Raw genomic sequence first — 23173 nt, 5'->3', positions numbered from 1 at the left:
TAATAATTATATATTGTAAGAACCTGTGTGTTGCCATTTTTCTCGAATGGCCGAACGGATCTTCATCAAACTTTCAGAGGTTCATCAGTGAGTGGCAGGAAGTGTTTTAGGCAAAAAGCAATTTTTGAAAATTTTGAAAAACAAACTTACATTTTTTTCGATTTTTAAAATCACTCAATGTAGTGTACCAGCACCTCTCTGCTTTCTACTGACAAAACCTGCTTACAGATACGGCTAGGCCGCCTGGGGAAAATGACAAATTGTCTAACTTATGACTCCTGTTCCGTTTCTGCTCCAATAGGTTCATCTGATCATGTGATTGTGAGAGTCAACATCTCACTGGCTATTGTCGGAGAGCTATTGTCAGTACTGGCTATTGTCAGACACCGTAGTGTCTGGCAGTTCAAACAAGCTGACTGTCAGGAACTGCAAGCTGGCCTCTCATGTCAAGACTGGTCCTTCATTTCTATCTCTCCTTATATTAATACTGCCTGGGAATCCTTCCACACAAGCTTCCTTTCCCTTATGTACACATGTATACCACCTCGTCTGCAGTTATACCTATCCTAGTAATGTTACGATACAACTGTAAATACACATGAGCAAAATGAATGTGTTCCGGTGCATCCCTGAATTCATCCCAATAAGCACGAGATGTGCCGAGGTTCATGGAAATCCTAATTCCTTGGTATATTATGCAGTTATCATAACCATGCTCTCGGCCCTGGGACACAGACTCATGTGGTGAGTCAGTTGCCTTCAAACAACTTGCTTTCTCTTCTTGAAATGTAAATCCGACAGAAGGCAACATAAGATAATTCCACAAAGACCAGAACAAGTGTGTGAAACCATTCAGAACCATTTAAATTTCAGAACCATTTCATTTTCAGAACCACACAAGTGTGTGTCCACTCTCAGCAGAACCATTTAAAAACATCTTCCCTCAATTCCATCCATTCCCTCACTTCAAACGGTACCACAGCTGACTCTGCTTGTGAGAAGACGAATGCCTCAATTCTGTGCTTGCTTCCAAATCTTGTGTAGCCAACCCCTCACTCCCTCCACCTTCGCTACCATCTTTAACCCAACTGCTCCTGGATACTGTGTCTTTCCCACCTGAGTTTCTAGCAAACCTCAACTCTGATTCTGTGACAGGCTCAGATGGCAGCAGTGCATGCTTCATAAAAACCTGCTCTGCTGCTCTTGCTCATCCTTTTTCTGCTCTGTTCACTAGATCATTCTTTCTGGGTCAGTTTTCTGGGTATATACTGTAAATTAGGTTGAAATCCTGTTGACCTTGTGAACTGAAAGTCAACAGGATTTCAACCTAATTACTTTATTGTGAAAGTCTACATCTCTCCAGCTATTCTCAAAGAGCTGCCTCAATGCCGACAAGTCTGGCATTTCACTCAAACAGATTGGCAGGGACTGCAAAGAGCCATCTCCCTTCAGAACTGCTCTCACATTTCTGCTACTTCTGATGTTAACTCAGCCTGGGAATTCTTCCACATTAATTTGCTCTCATACACAGATTCATCCCATATCGTCTTCAGTTATTTTATCCCACTTCCTGCCTATGGTGCACTGAATCCTTTGGTGAGGCAGTTGCTCTGAAACAACTCACCTTCTATTTAGAAGGCTAATCTGACCGAAGGCAATCTCGGTGCATTCCACTCTCAGGAGAGCCAGAAAACAACTGTCCAACCTCAAAAATGAACTTTCAAACATCTCTCCGTGTTAAGGCTGAAGTTCCCCAAGACAGTGTTCTGGGCCCAGTCTGATTCTTCATTTTCATCAATGATCTCTCCGACTCTCTGGAAAATCCTCACAATCTATTTGCTAATGACCCCAACCTATGATGTGACATCCCTCATCCTTCAGATATGCAGAATGCAGCTTCTTCCCTCTCTTCAGACCATCACAAAATCACGAGCTGGTCAAACACTCGGAATAGGTCTTTAAATGCTGACAAATCTCACTCTCACTATCTCTTTCTGAAAGGACCGTCTGGCGTGCAACCCTTCCACCCCCTACCCTCCCATCCACTTTCTTAACAATCCTTTTGATGACGTTGTCATTCAAACTTCTTTGTCTCACTATCAGCCCTGATCTTTCTTGAGCAAACAACATTTCAAAGCTTGCCTCCAAAGTCAGCCGCCATACAAGGTCCTTCCTTGGCACAATTTCACTTCTGTCCTACAAGGCCTTCATCCACAGCTTGATGGAGTACTGCTCTCCGATCGGGCTGGCTCCCCTGCCTCACATCTTGCTCATCTTGATGCTGTGGAAACCAAGGCCTTTAATATTATTGGAATCCCCCGTGATGAAGCTGAGTCTATGGGTCTATCACTTCGCCATTGTAGACAGATCGGTGGTCTCTCAGTTTTCTACTGCCTCCTTTCTGGTCTTGCCCCTCTGCTCTTTCCGTGCTTTGTCCCACGCTCCAGGTTTCTGCATTGTGTGGGCATTTAGTTCCATCTGAGGAATCGGAGTAAAACAGCTGTCCTTCGATTGTTCAGCTTTGGGACATTTTTACTTCCCTGCAGATAAACGAATCCCTTGCTGGGAATTGAGAGCCGACTCCTCTTGGTGTATTACTGCGATTACCAATGCAATGTTTTTGTCACCCAATAATTGTCAACGTCACTTCAGATTTATACCTTGTGCTAATTAGAGCTTGAGTGCAAAACAGCCATACCCATATAGTTTGCCAACATGCGTGACCATTGCACACTTGTTGTTGGTGATCTATGGTATAACTCTGGAGAAACTTATTTTGCTGTTCGGGTGATTTGTCAGATGTCTTGAGGTTATTGCTCTCTGCGATTGCTGATCTTTTGAAGATTTCCCATTGTTACGGGGATCTATCGCTTTGAAATTTGAAAGGTGTATGCTTCCAAGACAGTCGCCTTCCAACAGGGGAGCGAATGTATTGTGCCCACACAATTCGCTGACACAATTCGCTGATGAAGCTCTTGAAGATTCAACAAAATCAAGCTATAGCATACCATGATGGCTCGTATAACAGCAAATTACGAAGCAAACCTCATCAAGATACAATCTTTGTAGTTATTGATGTGTAAGGATAGTTTATTCCATCCAGTGGGCCTGTTGGTCCGTTGTACCAAATTTTCATTGGTCTTCACCACATTGTAACATATCTGCCTGCCGGACTCCGGGCGGGGGGGGGGGGGGGGGGGGGGGTATTTTGGGTCCTCGAGGTCTTTTGGGTCCTCGGGGTCTTTTGGGTCTTCGGGGTCTTTTGGGTCCTCAGGGTCTTTTGGGTTTTTTAGATCCTTGGGGACTTTTGGGTCTTCAGTCTTTTGGGTATTTGAGTCCTCATGGATTTTTGGGTCAGTTGGGTCTTTTGGGTCCTCGGGGACTTTTGAATCTTTTGGGTCCTGGGACTCTATTGGGTATTTTGGTTCCTCAGGGACTTTTTGGTAATCTAGGTCTTTTGGATCATTTGACTATTCTGGGTCCTCAGGTACTTTTGGGACTTTTCAGTCTTTTGGGTCCTTGAGGACTTTTGGGTTTTTGGTGTACTCGAGGAGTTTTGGGTCTTCTCAGTCTTTTGTGTCTTCAGGGTATTTTGGGTCATTGCAGTCTCTTAGGTCCTCTGAGTCTTTTGGATCTTAAGGGTATTGAGGGATCTTCAGGGTCTTAAGGATATTGGGGGTCTTAAAGGGTCTTCAAAATTCGAAGTGGTCTCAGCAGTCTAAACGGTTAAAAGTTACATTTCAATATTACGTATTTAATTAATAGACGTACGTAATTAATAGACACAAAAAGTATGACACACACACACACACGCACACGCGCACGTACACCTCATCCATTTATAGTAGATAGCAGTACGATTTATTTTGGCAAAATGTTTTACCATCCTGTTTTATCATTTGACTGCATTCTCTAATTGTATGAGTACACACACCATATCACGAGAGTCGATCATTTAATTTTGAATCTGTGTGTTTTATCCATCACTCCTCCGTTCCCTTCTCCACCCCTCACCCTCCCACCCCCCCCCCCTCCCTCACACCCCCTGTCCCCCGGACCATTACTTTTTTCATTTCCACGAGTGTCCGTGCACTTTTGACTGCCTTGGTTATTTTCTCCGCAGTGTGTTTGCTGTCTCTGTGGAGCTGCATCAGACCCCCTACCTTACCACCAGATGGTGCATTATGTCTCCTGCAAAGCACTATGGTCAGTGCCTGCTTTGTGCTCTTTGTCGCTTTTCACTTTGGTACAAATGAAGCAACAAGCAGTTTGCCAACTGTTGATTTGTACTACTTTTGAAGATTCAACATCTTCAGATTGTAAGATAACCTTGTGATTTGAATGATAAGCTTGATGTAAACGTGAGACTTCATTTGGATCATGTTGTTATTATGTGTAGATTAGCTTTGTGTTGATATGAAAATTATAAAGATAACATTGTGAAAACTAGAACGCCACTCAGTAGAGCGCATACTCCCGCCGTGGGTCAAGTTGGAATAGTACGATTTCACAAAAGTTTGAGGGAGTCGTTCAGTGACAACACAAGACAAACAAGACAACACAAGACAGACACTGCACAGATATATATTTAGAATATATAGAAGATAATGTTAAAAAAAAAACAAGGCAATTTCACTTACATTTTTGGATTCAGCGTTCAATTCTATATAAGTGAGTGTATTTTGAGGCATGTGTGACTTCAAATAAAATTGTAAGCCAGGAACTTTCATTCCTTAGGGATACAACATGTAAAACTGGCCCAAACGTCAAAACAAAACTCACTCATTTTAAGTCGTACAAGCTAATGCGAGCATTCATTCTTCTGGGAAGAATCCAGTGCACATGCTTGTCACACTTTTAAGTCACCTAAGTCTTTATAAGTTCATCAAATACTGACACCGCGATTGACATGTGCTGAGGTAAATGTTGATATCTCTTCTGAGGTTAAAAAAAAAAAAACAGTTTTAAAGCATTATACGTATCAAACGATACATTTTATGAAACGCGGAAAACCTGATACACACTTTGGTGGTTTTAAAATGACGGAATATGTCTTTATTAGAAAAAAAAAAAGAACATTGAAGACGACGCTGCTAAAAAAATACACCGCTCTAACGCATAACCACGAGTTTCAACTACATTTACAACAAATATGAAAACTATTTTCATATCACAATGTTAAATATAGAATATATAGAAGATAATGTTAAAAAAAAATGAGCCCTATCTTCCAATGGTAAAAAATCCTTCAAAAAGTTCCTGGATCCAGAATGATATCCTGAGCTTCACCAAAAACTAATCAATTCTTCCTTATTCCAAAGGCAATCATACCACCAACTTTCATCCAAATCCGTTCAGAACTTTTCCAGATATCTTGTTCACAATCATACGCGCGCGCATACAAACACACACACACACACACACACACACGGACGGACGGACGGACACGATCGAATGCATTACTCCCTGGCGGGAGTAACTAGAACGGCGCTCGGTAGAGCACATACATCTGCCAGCTTTTTAAAATATGTTTTAGGAGTTGCCAAAGGCGAGAAGGAGAGGCCATTTCGTTGGGTACAAAGCTTGTTTATTGTACAGAAATCTCCAGCAACTGCTCGCGAACGGAAGTCGTAGCGGCTTATATAAAACCAAAAACCCTCTTCGGAGGGCGTGGCTCCAACAGCCGCGCATGCGTCACGACCACACAACCAACAGCCCGTGCGCGTGGGTTAGACCAAACATATGGTATTGGTAACCGTCACATGCGGATAAGATAACCGCGACATGTGAATAAGGTAACCGCTACATGCGCCCCCCCAGAAGGCACGCCACGGGGGTGTACGTAGTCCGCAGGCGCGCTCGGCAGTGCCGAGAAGGCTCGAGCAGGGCCCGGCCCCGGTACGCGCGAAAAAATGCCACTGTGCGGTTGAGTCGACCGAGGGGCTGGTCAAGGCCTCGGGGGAGGCTGCCGAGGTTCCTCGCGGGCCTCCCGAGGATGTAGACTAGGAGTCGTAGTTGCGCGAGTGGCGAGCAGCGGTAGCAGTTGTAGTTGCAGCAGTAGGAGTTGCGGGAGTGGCGAGCAGCGGTAGCAGTTGTAGTTGCAGCAGTAGGAGTTGCGGGAGTGGCGAGCAGCAGTGCATGCGAAGGTAACGAGACTCCAGTGCGCGGAGGTTACGAGCAGCAGTGCTTGGCCTGTGCGCGGAGGTTACGAGCAGCAGTGCTCGGCCTGTGTGCGCGGAGGTTACGAGCAGCAGTGCTCGGCCTGTGTGCGCGGAGGTTACGAGCAGCCGCACTCGGCCTGTGTGCATGGAGGTTACGAGCAGCAGTGCTCGGCCTGTGTGCGCGGAGGTTACGAGCAGCAGTACTCGGCCTGTGTGCGTGAAGGTTACGAGCAGCAGTGCTCGGCCTGTGTGCGCGGAGGTTACGAGCAGCCGTGCCGCCAACGCCTCGTAACGGCGTTCCTTCGGAGGGTCCCGGAGCAGGCTCGCCCCTCTAGTCATAGAGGAGGAACCGAGCGCGATGCGCAAACCACATGGCCGCTCGTCGTTGCTAAAACTCCGGCAGTTCGAGTTTAGGTCTTGTGGAAGAAATTGCGGTCGCAATACCGCCGTGTTCATTTGCAGCCCCCGAATACGTTCGGGGGCACCGAGGTCACCAGTTTAGGAGTTGCCGAAGGCGAGAAGGAGAGGCCATTTCGTTGGGTACAAAGCTTGTTTATTGTACAGAAATCTCCAGGAACTGCTCGCGAACGGAAGTCGTAACGGCTTATATAAAACCAAAAACCCTCTTCGGAGGGCGTGGCTCCAACAGCCGCGCGTGCGTCACGACCACACAACCAACAGCCTGTGCACGTGGGTTAGACCAAACATATGGTATTGGTAACCGTCACATGCGGATAAGATAACCGCGACATGTGATTAAGGTAACCGCTACAATGTTATATATCGCTTTTCACTCGATCTCTCAATGGTGAAGAATCACTTAAAAATTAAATAAACCCCATATCCGAATCCAAATTCAGATCTTCACCAAAATCGAATCGATTTGGTCTGGTCACATACCCAATCTATCCACCAGGTTTCGTCCAAATCCGTCCACAACTTGTTGAGATATCCTGATATGCATCGTTTTTGTCCCCCGTCCCACCGCGGAGCGAAAGGGGGACCATGGTTTTCCCCTCCGTCCGTGTGTGCATCCGTGCGTGCGTGCGTAAGCGAAGGACCGAATTCTAATTTGGTGTGTGGGTGCAACTAGGCATATGGAAGAACCCTATTGAAAATTTGGTCGTCACGTCAAAATCCAAGATGGTCGCCACCATGTATGTCTGAAACTTGTGAGCGGAATATCTTGAAAAATAAATGAACTACTAACTTCTATTCTGGTGTGTGGGTGCATCTAGGCATAAGGAAGAACGCTATTGAAAATTGGGTCGCCACGTCAAAATCCAAGATGGCCGCCACCATGTATGTCTGAACCTTGTGAGCGGAATATCTTGAAAAATAAGCGAAGAACCAACGTCTAATCTGGTGTGTGGGTGTATCTAGGCATAAGGAAGAACGCTATTGAAAATTGGGTCGCCACGTCAAAATCCAAGATGGCCGCCTTGCGTCTTCCACTTTGTCAACTCACATCACTTCACCAACGGGGGACCGAGGCGTAACGCTTGTTGTCCCTATCTTACAATGGTGAAGAATCACTTAAAATATTATATTAGCTGGATCCGAATCCGGATCTTCACCAAAATCTAATCATTTCGTCCGTGTTACATACGCTACCTCTCTGTCAAATTTCGTCCGAATTCGTCCACAACTTTTTGAGATATCTTGTTCACAGTGAAACAAACAAACAGACAGACAGACAAACAGACCAATAGGGGTGAACACATAACCTCCTTCCACCTTCAGCGGTGGCAGAGGTAACAAAGTGTATATCATACTCTTTACTTTTTGTTACTTCTATTACCGGTTGAGTTGAAACAAAGCAATTGGTTCAGATGTGTATGATTTGGTTCCAGATTTACATTTACCGCTCCTTTCCTATTCCATCTCCAGGTGCTGCATGACGTCATCGCCGGGCACCGAAGGTCCGACGATGACGCGTGTTGAAAGGGAGTACTCTGTTTTCACTCCGGTTTCTTTCTTGTTTGTTTGTCCGGGCGATATCTCAGCCATCCTTTGATTTAGGAAGCTGAAATTTTGGCACAATCGTGAGCACCTTCTTTGGCAAAAAGTGCTTTATTTTTTGATTAATCAATTAATTGATGAACAAGAATGCCACTCAGTAGAGCGCATACTCCCGCCGTGGGTCAAGTTGGAATAATACGTTTTGTTTAACATCCCCTCTCCCCAAAACAATAAATGAAAAAGAAAGTAGGCCCTAACTGTCAGATAATTTATTTTGATATATCTCGGAATTAGAGGAGAAAAACATTTAAGAATAAGAATAAAAGCTTTCATGCAGTAAAACAGAAAAAAAAATTCCTCAAAAAATTCCTGATTCCGGAATAATATGCTGAGCTTCACCAAAAACGAATCAATTTTTCCTTATCCCAAAGGCAATCATCCCACCAACTTTCATCCAAATCCGTTCAGAACCTTTCCAGAGATCTTGTTCACAAACACACAAACACACAAACGGACGGACATGATCGAATGCATTACTCCCTGGCCGGAGTACGGTAACTAGAACGCCACTCAGTAGAGCGCATACTCCCGCTGTGGGTCAAGTTGGAATAGTACGATTTCACAAAAGTTTGAGGGAGTCGTTCAGTGACAACACAAGACAAGACAACACAAGACAGACACTGCACAGATATATATTTAGAATATATAGAAGATAATGTAAAAAAAAAAACAAGGCAATTTCACTTACATTTTCGGATTCAGCGTTCAATTCTATATAAGTGAGTGTATTTTGAGGTATGTGTGACTTCAAATAAAATTGTAAGCCAGGAAAAACGTTCGTTTCATTCCTTAGGGATACAACATGTAAAACTGGCCCAAACGTGAAAACAAAACTCGCTCATTTTAAGTCGTACAAGCTAATGCGACCACTCATTCTTCAGGGAAGAATTCCGTGCACATGCCGGTCACACTTATAAGTCACCTAAGTCTTTAGAAGTTCATGAAATACTGACACCGCGATTGACATTCGCTGAGGTAAATGTTGATATCTCTTCTGAGGTTAAAAAACAAAAAAACAAAACAGTTTTAAAGCATTATACGTATCAAACGATACATTTTATGAAACGGGGAAACCTAATACACACTTTGGTGGTTTTAAAATGACAGAATGTGTTTTTATTAGAAAAAAAATAAATGAACATTGAAGACGATGCTGCTAAAAAATACACCGCTCTAACGCATAACCACGAGTTTAAACTACATTTACAACAAATATGAAAGCTATTTTCATATCACAATGTTAAATATAGAATATATAGAAGATAATGTTTAAAAAAAATGAACCCTATCTTCCAATGGTAAAAAATCCTTCAAAAAATTCCTGGATCCGGAATAATATCCTGAGCTTCACCAAAAACTAATCAATTCTTCCTTATCCCAAGGGCAATCATCCCACCAACTTTCATCCAAATCCGTTCAGAACTTTTCCAGATATCTTGTTCACAAACACACGAACACACATATGCACACACACACACACATACGCACACACACACACACGGACGGACACGATCGAATGCATTACTCCCTGGCGGGAGTAACTAGAACGCCACTCAGTAGAGCGCATACTCCCGCCGGGGTTCAAGTTGGAATAATACGTTTTGTTTAACATCCCCTCTCCCCAAAACAATAAATGAAAAAGAAAGTCGGCCCTAATTGTCAGTTAATTAATTTTGATATATCTCGGAATTAGAGGAGAAAAACATCATTTTTTAAGAATAAGAATAAAAGCTTTAATGCAGTAAAACAGAAAAAATAATTCCCCAAAAAATTCCCACAAAAAATTCCTGGATCCGGAATAATATCCTGGGCTTCACCAAACACTAATCAATTCTTCCTTATCCCAAGGGCAATCATCCCACCAACTTTCATCCAAATCCATTCAGAACTTTTCCAGATATCTTGTTCACAAACACACGAATACACACACACACATACACACACACACACACGGACGGACACGATCGAATGCATTACTCCCTGGTGGGAGTAATAAACCTGAAAATCACAGAGCCAGAATTATTTATTTGGTCTGGGAAGCCCATGTGACGTTTCTTCTTCTCCAGCCTATCACAACCCTGGGTGAATATGAGATCTTTTTTTTAAAAAGTCGGAATTTTGCCAAATCTGTTTCATTCGTTTGTTAATATACCTCAGCCATTGACAAATCTGGAATTATAATTTTATTTGAGGTTCAAATTAACCCGGGAGATTGTGTCAAATGATGCCTGCAAGTCTGTACATGTGATAAATAATTAATCGTCCACTGACAGACTCTTCTTCTTCACGCAATAACAACTTCTAGCTTCCAGACCGTACATCCAATCATCTTCAAATTTTGCACACTTGTTACTCTTCATGACTTCTACTACAGTATGAAGTTTCACGTCGATCAATGAATTGGTTCAAGAGATATAAATGTTTTTATTATTTGCGTTTAATTAACGATATCTGCCAAACCACGTGACCTATCACAAATTCCAAAAGGACATTTTAGTAGACCGATATGCTGAACAGATCTGTGAAGTTTCCCCTCGATTGGATCACAAATGAGGGAGGAGCTAGGTTTTAAAGATTTGTGCTTAAAAACGTCATAACTCTGAAACCATGTGATGCATGACGTCATGCTCGCTTTTTTGTTCGTCATGGGTATGCGATTCTGCCTGCAAAGTTTGGCCTCGATCTGTTCAGGCGTTTTGGAGAAAATTGGATTTTAGTGTTTCTCACTCAAAACAATATGGCGGCCGAACCACGTGACCCGTGACATCATAATTACCATTAAAATATTCTACAGACCGAGTCCCTCCTATGGTGAAAATTTGCTCTCAATCAGTCCAATTATTGCAGAGAAAATGGTTTTTAAAGGAAAACAAAAAAAAATTCCCCAAAAAATTCCTGGATCCGGAATAATTTCCTGAGCTTCACCAAAAACTAATCAATTTTTCCTTATCCCGAGGGCAATCATCCCACCAACTTTCATCCAAATCCGTTCAGAACTTTTCCATATATCTTGCACACACACACACACACACACACACACACACACACACACACACACACACACACACACACACACACACACACACACACGATCGAATGCATTGCTCCCTGGCGGGAGTAATAATTTCATTATTATCGATTAAGTACTTATTTATTTCCTTTCTCATCTGGGCAATATCTCAGGCACCTTTTGAGCTACGAAGCTGATATTCGGACATGACAATGACCAAGTGATTTGGCTGTTAAGGGTATTTTTGATTTATTGAGTAATCAATTAATCGATTAATTATTTAATTAGTCGATTAATGATGTAATTAATTATTCTTTAACTCAACTGGACTATGTCCAGCTGCGTTTTTGTCCACACCCATTGTCAGTCGTCCGTCGTCCGTCTGAGGTCTGTCGTCTGTCTGTCTGTCTGTGTGTCTGTAAACAATTTGATGTCTATGCTCTAAAAGTCACAAATATTGATGAAATTTGATGAAACTTGTTATGCAGCATCTTTAAGAGATAAACAAGTTTGGGATTGCATTTGGGCGTTGCACGCCCAAAAATGGGCGCGGCAGGGCGGCCATATTGAAAAATCAATTTTTGTCATATATTTTTAGCACATATAAACTATATAGTTTATGGTTCTATTATGCATATTCTAACCATATTGATATAGACCAGTTGAGTTCAGGTTCCCTGGAACCTCTCTAGTTTAAGCTACAGATTCGGATGAAGTGGTGGTGGTTTAGGTATTCTATTTGCCAATTTATTAATAATTTAATTATTTTTCCATTATCATTTATTTATTTTCATTATTAATCACTTATTTATTTCCTTTCTCATCTGGGCAATATCTCAGGCACCTTTTGAGCTAGGAATCTGATATTTGGACACAACAGTGACCAAGTGATGTGGCTATAAAGGATATTTTTGATTTATTGATTAATGAATTTAAAATTTTTTTTTTTATTGATTAATGAATTAATCGATTTATTATTTACTAGGGCATGCCCGTACTATATCTATATCTAAAATTATATCCCCCCCCCTCTATTTACATGAAATGGTTTGGTCCAAAGCGAACGGCTTGCGGAGTTTGGTAAATAAATCGCCATAGCATGCACAAACGCGCAGGAAAGCGAAAGAATCGCAAATTAGTTTTAATTAGTTTTAAAACATAGTTGAACGCCAACATAGTTTGCCAACGTGAAATAAATGAATACGCTCTCAAATGTGCCGTCCGAGGCAGAGTCTGTTCGGCACGTTCGGCACACGTGATAGCTCGCTGCTCTCTGATTGGTTGAATCGTTTTTTGGACATAGCTCGGTAACTACTTGTCCGATTAATATGAAACCTTGAAAAGGCACATCCTCGGGTCCCCAGCAATATACCTGGCAAGTTTAAAGTATATCGGACCCGTGGTTGTCGAGAAACAGCGGTCACAGACATACAAACATACAAACATACACACAGAGATTACTGGAATTATAGATAGATTGATTCATGAATTAATTAATTATTTTGATTAATGACTTGATTTTCAAAAAGTTACAGCGTCAGATGTAACACTGGTGGTTGAGGTATGTGATTAGCCAATTTATTAAGAAATTATTTTACGATCATTATTTATTGATTTCAATTATGCAATTAATCAGTCAATTATTGTACACTTCTCCCTCCCAATACCATCTCTATGTGCTGCACTGCGGCATCGCTGGGCGCCAAAGGCTCCCCATCAATGCCGCGCTGGAGGATGTTATTTATTTATTTGGCATGGGGCTGGTGTACTTTGAATGTTTCTGTACTAGTATTTTATTTTATTTCCAAATGATCAAAATATCAAAATGTAGGAGTATCAAAACTATCAAAACTGGGTGGACAGGTTGGGTATGTGACAAGGAAGAATTGATTACATTTTGGTGAAGATTAGAATCCTAATCTGGATCAGAAAAAATTGTGAAGTGATTTTTCACCATTGAGTGATCGGGCTAAAATCGACATATAGCACGATATCTCAAAAAAGCTAATGATGGATTCGGACGAAACTTGGTGGACAGGTTGGGTGTGCAACAAGGATGAATCGATTCGCTTTTGGTGAAGATCCGAATCCGGATCTGGATACGAGTGTTTTTAAAATTGCCAAGTGATTCTTCACCAGTGAGTGATAGGTCAAAAATGTTATTTAAAAAAAAAACACCTTTAGAGGCCATTTTTCCACTGCAGAGCAGGGGTTGGCCTTTTTCGGTCACCGTGGTCCCCTTTTTTGAAGCAATGTTTTATGGCCGGATGCTCTTCCTGCCGCCAACCCTGTTAGTCGCCTCTTGCGACACACAGGGAATTACCAGTGAACTGGTACTCAATTTGCCGACCTCGGAAGGATGACAGGCTAAGTCAACCTCCCCTGGCTTTAATTCAGCGATCAGCTGGGATTCGAACCCAAGATCCTAGGATCCCAAGCCGGAACCCTAACTGCTAAGCCAACACCAGGCTAGCTAATCCAACACCTAACAACACCAGGTCACAAATGGTATATAGCATGATATTTCAAAAAGTTGTGGATGACTTATGACAAAACTTGGTGGTTGAGTTGGGTAAGTGACAATAACAAACTGAATAGATTTTGGTTCAGTTCCGAATCCAGATCTGACCTATCAGTAGGATACAAAACGGAAACTGTTCAGCCGGGCGGAGGTATGCGCGCTACCGATCACCATTCTAGTTCACTCTGTATAGTGAGTACATCATGAGAAAATCAATCTTGGATGACATAGAGGCTGCATTCAGGATTAGAAGAAGATGTATCAACAACCTAAGGTATGCTGATGATACCACTCTGTTGGCAGAAAGTAAAGAGGCCTTGATGAAACTGCTGTGGAAAGTGAAGGAAGAAAGAGAACATGCTGCTCTTTATATAAACCTTAAAAACGACTAAAATCTTGTCAACTGAGAACATCGATGTGTTCAGATTGGAAGATGATCATGTGTAAATAGTGAAAAGTTTCATATTCCTGCCTTCTAGGATTGAAGTAAGTGGAGAATGTAAAGGAGAAATTAAGAGATTGTTAACGTCGTGGAGAACAGCAATGTCAGGATTGACAAAGATCTGGAAAGCCAAAAATGTGACAATATCAAACCAAGATGAGGCTGATGAACGCTCTGGTATTTCCATTTGCAATGTATGGATGTGAGTCGTGGACAGTGAAAAAGAAGATTAATAGTTTTGAATTGTGGTGTTGGAGACGAATGTTAAAATTCCCTGGACTGCAAGAAGAACAAACCAATCGGTGCTTGAAGAAATTCGACCACCATGTCCAGAAACTGTCTTACTTTGGACACATCAAGCATGAAAAAAAAACCAAACTCTGGAGAAGTCAACCATGCTTGGGTAGAAGATGGAAGAGGAAGAGGCATACAGTCAGTGAAAAAGTAAGTACACCCCATGTAAAGTTTTGACTTTTTCAGCATATTTCAACATACAGCTATTTGATCTTCATTTCAACAATATTGATAGATAAAGGTGATATAAGATAACAAATATCATGAAACATTTACATTTTGTAGTCCATTGTATAATTTAAATAAACATAAATGCAAATTTCTCATGTGGAAAAAGTAAGTACACCCCTACATTTATCACTACTTCAAATACCTAAAATTAGATTCAGGTGCACCAGCTCAGGTGCAAATGATTAGAACATCATTAGAGAGGATCTTGGAGGAACCTGTCTTATTTAAACCTCAGACATTTAGTTTAGTTTGCTCTTTGTTGTTGAAGTGTGTGGCGTCACCATGCCGAGATCAAAAGAGCTCTCTGAGGCCTTCAGAAAGAAGGTTATAGATGCCTACGAGTCTGGGAAGGGATTTAAAAAGATCTCCAAACAATTTGAAATCAATCATTCGACTGTCCGGAAGATCATCTACAAGTGGAGAAGATTCCAAACAACTGCCAACTTGTTCGGTCCAGGCCGCCCCAGCAAGTTCAGGCTGAGAGCAGACCGCAAGATGCTGAAAGAAGTCTCTAAGAACCCCAGAATGTCATCACGGGACCTACAGGTAGCTCTTGCCACTGTTGATGTCAAAGTGCATCAGTCTACCATTAGAAAGAGGCTGCACAAATTTGATCTACATGGGAGGTGTGCCAGGACGAAACCTTTGCTGTCCAGAAAGAACATCAGGGCAAGACTAAAGTTTGCCAATCATCAGGGCAAAGACCAGTACTTCTCGAACAATGTGCTCCGGACAGATGAGTCAAAGGTAGAGCTATTTGGCCACAGTACCAGAAGACATGTTTGGCGAAAACCAAAGACAGCATTTGACCACAAGAACCTGATACCAACTGTAAAGCATGGTGGTGGAAATATTATGGTTTGGGGCAGCTTTGCTGCATCAGGGCCTGGGCAGCTCACCATCATATAATCCACTATGAATTCTTCATTGTACCAGAGGGTGCTTGAGGATAATGTGAGGCCATCTGTTGGAAAGTTGAAGCTCAACCGAAGGTGGACCGTGCAACATGACAATGACCCTAAACATACCAGTAAATCCACCAAGGAATGGCTGAAAAGGAAGAAATGGAGGGTCCTGGAATGGCCAAGTCAAAGCCGGATCTAAATCCCATCGAGATGTTGTGGGGGGATTTGAAACGAGCTGTGTATGCAGGAAACCCCTCAAATATCACACAGCTGAAAGAATTCTGCATGGAGGAGTGGGCAAAAATTTCTCACAGTCGATGTCAGAGACTGGTAGACAGTTATAAGAAACGCCTACTTGAGGTTGTTTCTGCCAAAGGGGGCAATACCACCTATTAGCGCCAAGGGTGTACTTACTTTTTCCACATGCGAAATTTGCATTTATGTTTATTTAAATTATACAATGGACTACAAAATGTAAATGTTTCATGATATTTGTTATATTATATCACCTTTATCTATCAATATTGTTGAAATGAAGATCAAATAGCTGTATGTTGAAATATGTTGAAAAAGTCAAAACTTTACATGGGGTGTACTTACTTTTTCAGGTGACTGTACATACCTTATGTGTTGGATGGATGGGGTATGAAGGCTCCAACCAAGCTGACTCTGCCAACTAAATTTTTTCCATTGAGCGGTTTGGGAGATATTGAGGTGTAACGTTTTTCCAAGAATGCGTCCGTACCACATGATCTATGACGTCATAATTATGAATAAAAAACGATACAGGTGGAAGCACTCCTGTGGTAAAATTTCATGTCAATTGGACCAACAGTTGCCGAGAAAATTAATTTTAAAAATGCAGACATGCACGTACGCCACATGTATGCAACAGAATGCCTAACCCTAACTCAACAGAATGCCAGAAACCAAAACTTTCAGAATCATTCGAATCTCCCGCGATGAAGCTGACTCTGAGGCCCTTTCACTCGCTCACCGCAGGCAGGTTGGTGGTCTTTCTGTCTTCTAAAGACTCCTCTCCGGCCTGGCTCCCCCAGCTCTGTCTGTGCTCTGTCCCCCAAATATGTCTTCAGGTTGCACAAGATCTGCCAGCAACCCTGCAACCTTTTGAAACTGCCAAAATCAAGACTCTCTGCTCACCTTTAAGGTGGGTTTTCACGGGACACGCGAACGGTTCGCGAAGGATGCGAATGTCGAAAAAATGGCAAAGTCCAACATTCGTATTTTTGGCTCCAAAAGTTCGCCAAACATGCGCGGGGGTTCGGAAGCGTCGTCAATTGTTCGCAGGAGTCGTTTTTTGTTCGGCGGTATTTCAAAAATGTTTCAAAAATGTTTGAAATACCCGCCGAACAAAAAACGACTCTTCCGAACAACTGACGACGCTTCCGAACCCCCGCGCATGTTTGGCGAACTTTTGGAGCCTGAAATACGAATGTTGGACTTTGCCATTTTTTCGACATTCGCATCCTTCGCGAACCGTTCGCGTGCCCCGTGAAAACCCACCTTAACTCTTTCATTCCTATTTTCTCCCGCCTCTGGAACAAACTCCCTCACTCTCTTCAATCCCACTCCTCCCTCCAGGTCTTTAAAACAGCTGTTCATCACCATCTCTTATGTTCCCCCATCCAAAACCTTGATCTTTTCTGCCCCCGTTAATTCACCGCAGATGCACGTTTTTGAAATACCGACTTCTTTCCTTCAAGTCCGAGCAGTGTCCATTTGTTTTTACCTCTAATCCCCTTTTCCCTGACCCCTCACCCAAGCCCTCTCCCTCCCACCTCCCACAGATCTCCCGATGTCCCTGTTCTCTACTGTTTTACTTGTGTGCTTCCCTCTTCCCATCTTGTCTCTCGTTCCCTTTATTATATGTTTTATGTGTCCGTTTATGTTTTTTTGTGATTAATGTTATCTCTTACACGAGCCTCAATCTTGTGTACAAAAAAAACCAAAAACCCTGCTTTTCGTAGGGCAATAACATAAATTCGATGAAGAATTGAAAGTCTTTATTTTGATGATGGCCATCCGTGTGCGAAAATAATGTGGCGCAGCAATTTTCAGGGAAATTTGCCTCGAGGTTTGGAATCAGATAAGGAACAAGCAAACAGACTCGATCTTTTATATACGTACATATTCTCATACTTGCAGAGTTGCCAGCAGAATGGATGGGGATGCATGGTGTTTGTTTGTGGAAGCTGCTGTGGGTGTGTCTTGCTTTTTGTACACTGGAGATAGTAGGATCCAAGTCAATGTTACGACCATCACGAAAGTGAATTTAGCGGTCAAAGGAGCATCTTGCATGGTAAGGTTGAAAAGGAATGCTGAGCGTGTTTACCGTTTGACCTTTTATCGGTCATTGTCACATCTGTTGGTGCAATCGCTGGGGCGCATTGCAAGGCAGCAATGAAATGCGTTGTGAAAGAGGACCTTCCTCTGATGAAAATATCAGTAGCATATGAACGTGTGTTTTTCTCGGTAATATACGTTTATATTGAAAAGTAAATAAAAATGGACTATTGTTTGACTATTGTATCCCAATGGACCATGGTATCCCGTGTATGCATTGTTGGACTATTGTGTCCCGTTCGTATATCCTTTTTGAGCTAACCTTCTCCCCATCTGGGTAAAAAGGATGTCAAAATTCTACAAATATTGGCATACGTTATAAATATACTCTTCACAAACAATTTGAGGCTTGAGTTTATGGTGCATTCAAACGTTAATATTCCGGTTGAAGAGGACCAGCATGTTGGTGTCAGTGAAAGGCAAAGTTAAATTACGCGAAAATGAAGCTGCTGTCTGAAACGAGTGTGAAAATTCCAGCGACAGCGGACAAGTGATCACAGCCAAGTTTACTTTGGCGGAAATATCATATCTGCTAACAGTTATATATCCCAGGCCCAAACAATATTGAAAGCACGAACCAAGGGCAATCATCAAAAATGAAGGCATGGTTACTCACGTACCACCTGACCACTCCATCAAGCATGAACGATGTAAACAAAGCATTGTGGCCTTACTTGGTGCTCAGATGTTAAAAAAAAAAAAAAAAAAAAAAAGGAAAAAAGAATTGCATTCCATACTGAGATTTGAATAGCTAATGAATTTGGCCTGAATAATGCAGAAATTAGCAAATAATGACGAAGTACCAGCATTTGTAAAATATGAACAGATACTTTACTTGATGGGGGTGTTCCATTCCACATTCTAAGGCCTACTAAAGCAAATTGCAACCAAAGGTAGCAGCGATGTCTTTAAAAAAAGTGACCACCATTGGCCATTGACCAAATCTGACGATCCATTTCTCGTTATCGGATGTGCCATTGCATGACCAAGGCCTCTTCTATTTGATCAAGAGACCGTGGGAGTTCTTAGCAGCCCTAAACATGCCTCACAATGATGTCTCAAGCATGTTCAATGAGATTTTGGTGTGGAGACGTTGCAGGCCAGTTCATGTGAGTGGTTGAAAAGTCAATGGTTTATTGCTCTATGCAGGTTTTTCTGGAGTGATTGTGCTGTTTAATAGCGGTTCTTTCTGGCAAGGGGGACAAGATAACCATTCTTATGAGGGCTTTGTAACCTTTGGTGACCTGAACGAGTTTTCCTGTCTGTTGGTACTGTGTCAGTGCCTGATAAATCGCACTAAGATGAACATATCCTGGGAAGCAACGGCAGGCAGTCTGAGTAATCTGAGACCTTGAACCATCCCAACGGCAGGGGCAACTCATTTGCTGTTCCATGATCCCACGCCATTTCTATAAACTGACTTCGACCGCATGGGTAGGCAATTTATTGAGGGTTTTGATAAGGGTCGTGTGCAGGCATACACAGACTGTGCTGGAGACCTCATTTGCACGCGGATTTCCACCGTATCTCAGTTTGGGTGATGGTAATTGTAGCATCACATGATTCATGTCCAATTTCCTGCTGGGTTTTCCACAATAGCCTTGGTGTGTATACACTTGACTAATTTTCTGAACTGTGAATACATCGTTTATGTCACGGATTCAAAGTTGTTGCTTAATTGTGTGTATGCAGCTGGATCAAAGTCTCTGGTTTTACCATGTTGTGCCACTTGTATAAATTTCAATACCAACTCTCCCTTCCTTTTGCTTTTTAATTTTGTTTTACATGATCTAAGGCTTGTAGTGGAACACACACACACACACACACACACACACACACACACACACACACACACACACACACACACCGACTGGACATAGTACTCAGATACAAAAAGGAAAATAAGGCATTGATAACACTGGTCAACAAAATTTTTAAAGTTTTATGGTTCTAGTATATTTTGAGGTGATTCTAACCAACATGGACCTGCAGATTTCGATTATGATATCCAATTTTCACGAGCACATCCAGTTTTTGAGAACCAGTATACCATAGGAATATCAGCCACAGCCGAAATTCGTCTTGTACTCACTAATCAGGACTTCGTAACGAGACTATCTGAGCTGGAAAGCGTTGCTTGGGATGGCTTTGTGGCTCTTGCTAAAAATTACCTTGGAAATTTTCGAGCACCAAATTATGAAGAGCTTGTGGACAAGATGTTGAAGAGTTACCAGGCGCTCGGTGCTCGAATGTCACTCAAGATACATTTCTTCCATTCTCATCTGGAATTCTTTCCACAAAATCTTGGCAATGTCAGTGATGAACATGGAGAAAGGTTTCACCAGGAAATTGCCATCATGGAGAGTCGATATCAAGGCCGATTCAATCCAAACATGATGGGCGACTACTGTTTGACTTTACAGCATGAAATTGATTGCTCCTACAAACGCGAAAGTAAAGTTCAGAAGAACTTTTAATGTGATGTAAATAAAAACTTAAAGTTCATATTATTTTTGGAGATTTACATTTTTTTATGTGATGTCAATAAAAACTTTAAGTTCATATTATTTTTTGTGATATTTTATAAAGTTCATATTATTTTTGGAGATTTACATTTTTTTATGTGATGTAAATAAAAACTTTAAGTTCATATTATTTTTTGTGATATTTTATAAAGTTCATATTGTTTTTGGAGATTTACATTTTTTTATGTGATGTAAATAAAAACTTTAAGTTCATATTATTTTTGGAGATTTACATCTTTTTATGTGATGGAAATAAAAACTTTAAGTTCATATTATTTTTTGTGACAATAAATAGACTTATTGAGATTTAATTAAGAAATCCGCATGGTCTAAAGATTTTTTCCCCACTTATGATGCACTACGTCAAGGTTACATGATAGCGAAATTTTAAGGTCAGAATCGGATTCGTGGGCACCAAATTAGTTAGAAACAGTTGAAAATAAGTCAGAACCAATTTGGCTGTTGACCAGTGAAATTGAGCTTTCACTACCCAGTAATTTTTGTCTAACGCAGAAATCAAGAAAATGACCAAATGCAAGACCTCGAGAATGAAGTGAAAAATATTCTGGAAGCTGAAGAGCGCAGAGCGCAGTGATAATTGGGGCAACAGGAATGACAAAAGAAGAACCTTACAGAGATCTTAAGAATCATCCCTGGGGACATTAACACAAACGAACTGCAGTTGGAGGCTGTACGGGGCTCAGTGACGATCCTAAAAAGAGCCCTTGGAACAAAACTTTGAGAACAACAAAACTTCACAACTCGACCCATGAATCGCAATCCTTCACCAAAGCGGGGGTGGACACTCAAGTCCTGGGAGGACTCCGTTCCACATTCTAAAACCCAAATTATGGAGATAACAATCGACAAACAGACGGACATACGAGACACAACACAAGACTGTTAGATGAGTCAAACAGCCACTGAACTTGGGGCAAGTGCCATTATTTCCTGGGGTACTCTGGGTACCAGCGACGTCACAACAATGGCACTGCTTTTTTACCGCACTCAGCGGTAAAAAGTTCCCTTAGCATGGCTAAGGAGGAGTTACTTTAGCATGGCTAAGGCCTAGGACTAAGCATGGCCTAGGATCCCTTAGCATGGCTAAGGAGTTACTTTCCTCCTCCCAATGGATACCAACCGATGGAGATTGTCTGGGCTCTTAACTTTTAAAATATTGAACGTCAAACGAGGATGCAGGCTGAACCATTTTTGAAGTCTTTGGTATGACTCGGCCGGGGTTTGAACCACCATTACACCACCGGGTCTGGTAACACAACATGGCTAATATATAGTAACACATCCGTAGAAACAGAGGAGTGGCTATGACAGGAAGTTTGATAGTTGATTGAGTGATACAAAGCCAGTTCACTCACATTTTATCATATTTCAATAAACACAAAAAGCTTGAATTGTGCACATTTAAACAGGAGCATGACCCTCCCCACCCTTCTTTCTCTCACCTTCCTTTTCTATGTGAGGTATCTTACATGGTTTGCGGCATTCCCACATTTATATTAAATTTCTCCGGCGTTACGGTGGAATGGTAAATTCATCTAACGGGGCTCGGGGGCCTAATGGTTAGAGCATCCGCTCTGAGTCTGGGAGGTCAGCAGGTTCAAACCCGGCGGAGTCGTGTGGCAAATACATTAAAAATGGTGTGAGCTGCTCCCCGGTGTGATGCGCAGCATTTTAATAGGATAGAGCACGGACAAATAAGCATAAGTTGGCAATACGAGAGCAGGCTTTGGCAGGCCTAATGGCTTCCTCCTGCGTATAAATTCCCTGGAAGGGAAGACATATTATTTTTTTCACCAGACTCTGTTGTGGTGTAATGGTTCGTGTTGCTCCGAGTCTGGGAGGTCGACGGTTCAAACCCCGGCCGAGTCAAACTAAAGACTTTTTTTTTTTAATGGTATGTGCTGCTTCCTCGCATGACGCGCGGCATTTAAAGGGGGATAAAGCACAGAGCAGCAAGCATAGGTTAGCAATACTGGCAGAGACTCTGATGGGCCAAATGGTGTCTTAACACTTTGAAATTGCCTGTTCATTTATTTATTTTTAATTCATTTATTCAACTTTGTCATTGATATAATTCATGTAACTGCCCTTCTTGTGTATGTTGACAGAACCTGGGAGAATGGCACTGCTTGTCTGTATAACTTGGGACTATTAGGGGTGGGTGTGCCTTCAAAAAAGTAGTCGAGGCAAAATATAAATCCACAACAATCTATTTTGTGAGATGTCTGTGCATTCGTTACCTCCGCCACCCAAGGTGGATGGAGGTTATGTTTTCACCCCTGTCGGTTTGTGATCAAGATATCTCAAAAAGTTGTGGATGGATTCGGACGATATTTCGCAGAGATGTAGCGTATGTGACAAGGACGAAATGATTAGATTTTGGTGAAGATCCGGATTCGGATCCGCCTTCTAGAATTTTAAAAGTGATTCTTCACCATTGGGAGATCGGGCCAAAACGATACGTAGCAGGATATCTCAAAACGTTGCGGACGGATTTGGACAAAAATCGATGGAGAGGTTGGGTGTGAGACGAGGACGAATTGATTCGATTTTGGTGAAGATCTGAATATGGATTCGGATGCGAGAATTATTTAATTTTTAAGTGATTCTTCACCATTGAGAGATCGGGCGAAATGTGATAATGAACATATTTTAAAAGGTTATAGACGAGTTATGA

General features: G+C 41.9%; 1 protein-coding gene across 6 annotated transcripts in view; it reads left to right on the top strand.

Moving 5' to 3' along the window:
- LOC137415685 (uncharacterized) overlaps positions 1-23173 on the top strand; it is a 145809-nt gene that overhangs the window by 61339 nt on the left and 61297 nt on the right. For all 6 annotated transcript variants that reach the window (XM_068101294.2, XM_078783198.1, XM_068101293.2 and 3 more), the window contains one exon: positions 4124-4206. In XM_068101294.2, the coding sequence (XP_067957395.2) occupies positions 4124-4206 (83 nt within the window). The remainder of the gene's footprint in view (positions 1-4123; positions 4207-23173) is intronic.

Source organism: Myxine glutinosa, chromosome 8 (assembly GCF_964187855.1).
Source record: "Myxine glutinosa chromosome 8, kmMyxGlut1.1, whole genome shotgun sequence".
In the NCBI taxonomy this organism is placed as follows: Eukaryota; Metazoa; Chordata; class Myxini; order Myxiniformes; family Myxinidae; genus Myxine; species Myxine glutinosa.
Note: the sequence above shows the minus strand (reverse complement) of the source record. Positions and strands in the feature narration are given on the sequence as shown.